Raw genomic sequence first — 3,115 nt, 5'->3', positions numbered from 1 at the left:
TCTCCAGTGATTAAATATTGTATTTTAAGAAAATTCTTTAGAAAAGTTATTTGAAAATTAATCCATTTTTAAGTTGTTCTAGTCAATACTCAATTAATCTTCTTAATAAGTCACCCGTTTACGTGTATCGGAGGAGAGTTCCACACCTATATTCGAACACAGCATTAGTTTGTGTGGCTTCCACTGGTTTTCTCATGCTGGCATTAGAGGTTTTTTTTTGTTTGTATTATCTTAACTTTACTAATTTGACTCTGGATATAAAAAATAAATCTATTGACTGACCTTATTCAGTGAAGTAAAAATAACTGCGTTAAACTTAGGAACAAAGTAACGTTGATGCCCTTGCTTATTGACTCTACCTGTCGTATATAAAATGTGTGATGGAAATTTTGATTTCGATTTGAAAAATAATGACTGAACCCAATTTTTGTCAAAGATTTTATATACGTTAAGTGCATAAAACTAGAACTAGGTCAAATAAACAAAATACAGAATAGGGTCAACCGATATTTTCATTTTCAAAAAGAGGGGCAAAAAAGTTTTAAAAAAGTACTAGATAGCATTAATTAATGGAATAGCGTTGCAGCTACTTCATCTAGCCATGGCTATATGTGTATATTTAACTCTTATTAAGGAAGCACATATACATATAGCAAATCAGAAGTTCAACTGCATCTGACACCCATTATATACTTACCAGTCCTACACATATTACATACATAGGGAAAATATAAAATGTATGTACATGTAACTTATGTAAAACATATATACCGTAAGACACATGTTATATTTTATAAATTATGCAATATATATATATTTGAAATTTAAGATGGGAACGAGCTTATAAATCCTAAAATCCCCCGTGTACGCACGCGCCGACTGAAATACCCCAAACATGGAAATATATTCAGGGGATCCAGTGAGGTTGCATGGCGGTGTTCGCCGAGAAGCTGTCGACAGATGAAGCACTGGCCGCCGACGTCGACGACGACCCCAGGATGGCGTCCATGAAGTCCATGACCGGACCCATGGCCGGATCGGCCAAGAAAGCGCCGCCGGCGCCGCCCTTCTGTTCGACGAACGCTGGGAGGCAGCTCCGCGCCACGACGCCCTCTTCAACCAAGAGGTCACTTGGCTTGCACTGGCTCCCGATGGCGGCGGCAGCGCCGCCGGCGCCGTTCTCCAGCTGGTACGCCTCCGCTGCTCGGCACAGCCTAATGAACTCCCCGTCGACCGCGGCGTATGGAAGGTCGCCGCCGCAGCCGTGGCCGGGGAGGAAGATTGGCTGGTGGGAACTGAAACTGGGCGCCCAAGCCGCGGAGTTGTGCACGGAAGATGGCGGCGACTGAGTGAATCCGTGAGCTGCATTCTCCACCGCGTTGAGCGACGCAGCTGCGATGCTCTGTCCTGCTCCATCCAGAATGTTGTAGTACAAATCTAGAGCAATATGCAACAAAGATCAAGTTAGTAACTTAGTTAGTATACTGGTACATGTTTGCTGTGAGTTATTCGTCTTTTCAGACAGAACATGATAGCAGCATTCCAAACTACGATCCATGTACAAAATCGACAAGAACGTAAGAAAGGCATGCGTGCCACGAGAAGTACTATATCATCTTTGCAGAGTGAACGAAGTGAAAAATGCAGCAGTACATGTTTTACCTGCAGGGGAAGGGTGTAGACTACCCACGGCCTGAGAGATGAGCTTCTTCTTGATGGTGGAATTCCAGAAGTTCTTGACCTCATTGTCCGTTCTGCCAGGTAGGTGCTTGGCAATCTGAGCCCACCTGCATGCAACACAGTGAAGCACAGTGACGCGACGTATCTTGGCTAGCTCAAATCTCGATCGATTGCCATTTGCGTCCCTCCCCTTGTCTCAAAGCAAGTTAATGAGATTGCGCATTACTCACACATACGGGCCAATGCGTGCAAAGATAAGTAACTGTCACACCGTCGTCATACATGGGACGTTACAGCCTCATCACATGGACGCATCAGTTCGAGCAATGCATAGCTGATTTGCATGTAGGGATGGGACGGAGCGGCGGCCAAGGATTACCTGTTCCCCAGCACCCTGTGGAGCTCAATGATGAGGGCCTCCTCCTGCTGCGAGAAGCTTCCCCTCTTCAGGTCCGGCCTCAGGTAGTTGATCCACCTCAGCCTGCAGCTCTTGCCACACCTCTGCAGCCCTGCGTGCGATCAAAAAAAAAAAAACACACGTACGTACCCAATTGACGCATAAATTCAAGTGCACTGGCTGATCAACTGAACTGAAATTAACTCTGAATTAACTTTGATCCGACTGTTGGTTTGTGCCTATGTATGTAAACGAACGAACTTACCGGCCTGCCTGGGGACTGAGCTCCAGCAGCCATGGCCATGCGTGGAGATGTACTTGACGAGCTTCTCGTCTTCCTCCGGTGACCACAGGCCCCTCCTGACCTTCTGCTTGTTGCAGCAGGAGTGGTGCCCCATCTCCTGCCCTCCCCTCTCCCTCTCTCACTGTACTCCCCGGAGGCTCTCGATATCCTCGCACGCTACCGGCCAGAACTACTCGAGCTTTTACCAGTTATAAATCATGGTTATAAAGAAGAGAGGAGAGGGAAGAAAGGGAGAGAGAGAGAGCGAGCAAATGAGCAATACGCCAACTGCATGCATGCCAGTCCGCTACATCTAAGGGCAGGCAGATCAAAAGCACGAAGAGGAAAAGCTGGCCCCGAACCTGTGCATGCAGTTGAGTCGTCCTGGCTTAGCTAGCACCCATAGTCCATAGAAGCTAGCTAGCCTAGACGTGTGAGCACCATGTTACGTAGGTTACTTCAAAAGTGAGTGGCTCAAGTGAGGACTGAAGTGATGAGGGTGAACGGAGGCAGGAGGGCATTTCGGTAGTTACACCCCTCCTCCACTGTGGGAAAAGACTTGTGCCATGGAATTGGGCTCCTATGCCCGGTTAGTTTTGGGAACTCTTGTACTGTGTTTGTGAGTATGTGATGCGGTGATGTCTGTGTAGGGTGTGTTTAATTTGCAAGGGTAAATTTTCACACCGCTCTATCAGTACGGCCATAACCGCTAGCTTTGCTCAAACTACTAACATGGCAGCAGCTACCATTTAGAC

The 3,115-nt window shown here is 46.7% G+C and overlaps 1 protein-coding gene across 1 annotated transcript; it reads right to left on the bottom strand.

The window, feature by feature from the left end:
• Window positions 1-586: 586 nt before the first annotated feature.
• On the bottom strand, window positions 587-2,814 carry LOC102706424 (myb-related protein 340-like). The gene is made up of 5 exons (XM_040526831.1): window positions 2,723-2,814; window positions 2,343-2,559; window positions 2,060-2,189; window positions 1,663-1,787; window positions 587-1,437 (listed from the first exon to the last, which is right to left on the bottom strand). The coding sequence occupies exons 2-5, from the start codon at window positions 2,473-2,475 to the stop codon at window positions 908-910; spliced, it is 918 nt and encodes a 305-aa protein (XP_040382765.1). The 5' UTR covers window positions 2,476-2,559; window positions 2,723-2,814; the 3' UTR covers window positions 587-907.
• Between the last annotated feature and the right edge of the window lie 301 nt (window positions 2,815-3,115).

This window comes from Oryza brachyantha, chromosome 1 (assembly GCF_000231095.2).
Source record: "Oryza brachyantha chromosome 1, ObraRS2, whole genome shotgun sequence".
NCBI classification, from domain to species: Eukaryota; Viridiplantae; Streptophyta; class Magnoliopsida; order Poales; family Poaceae; genus Oryza; species Oryza brachyantha.
This window is presented reverse-complemented; position numbering and strand designations above follow the sequence as displayed.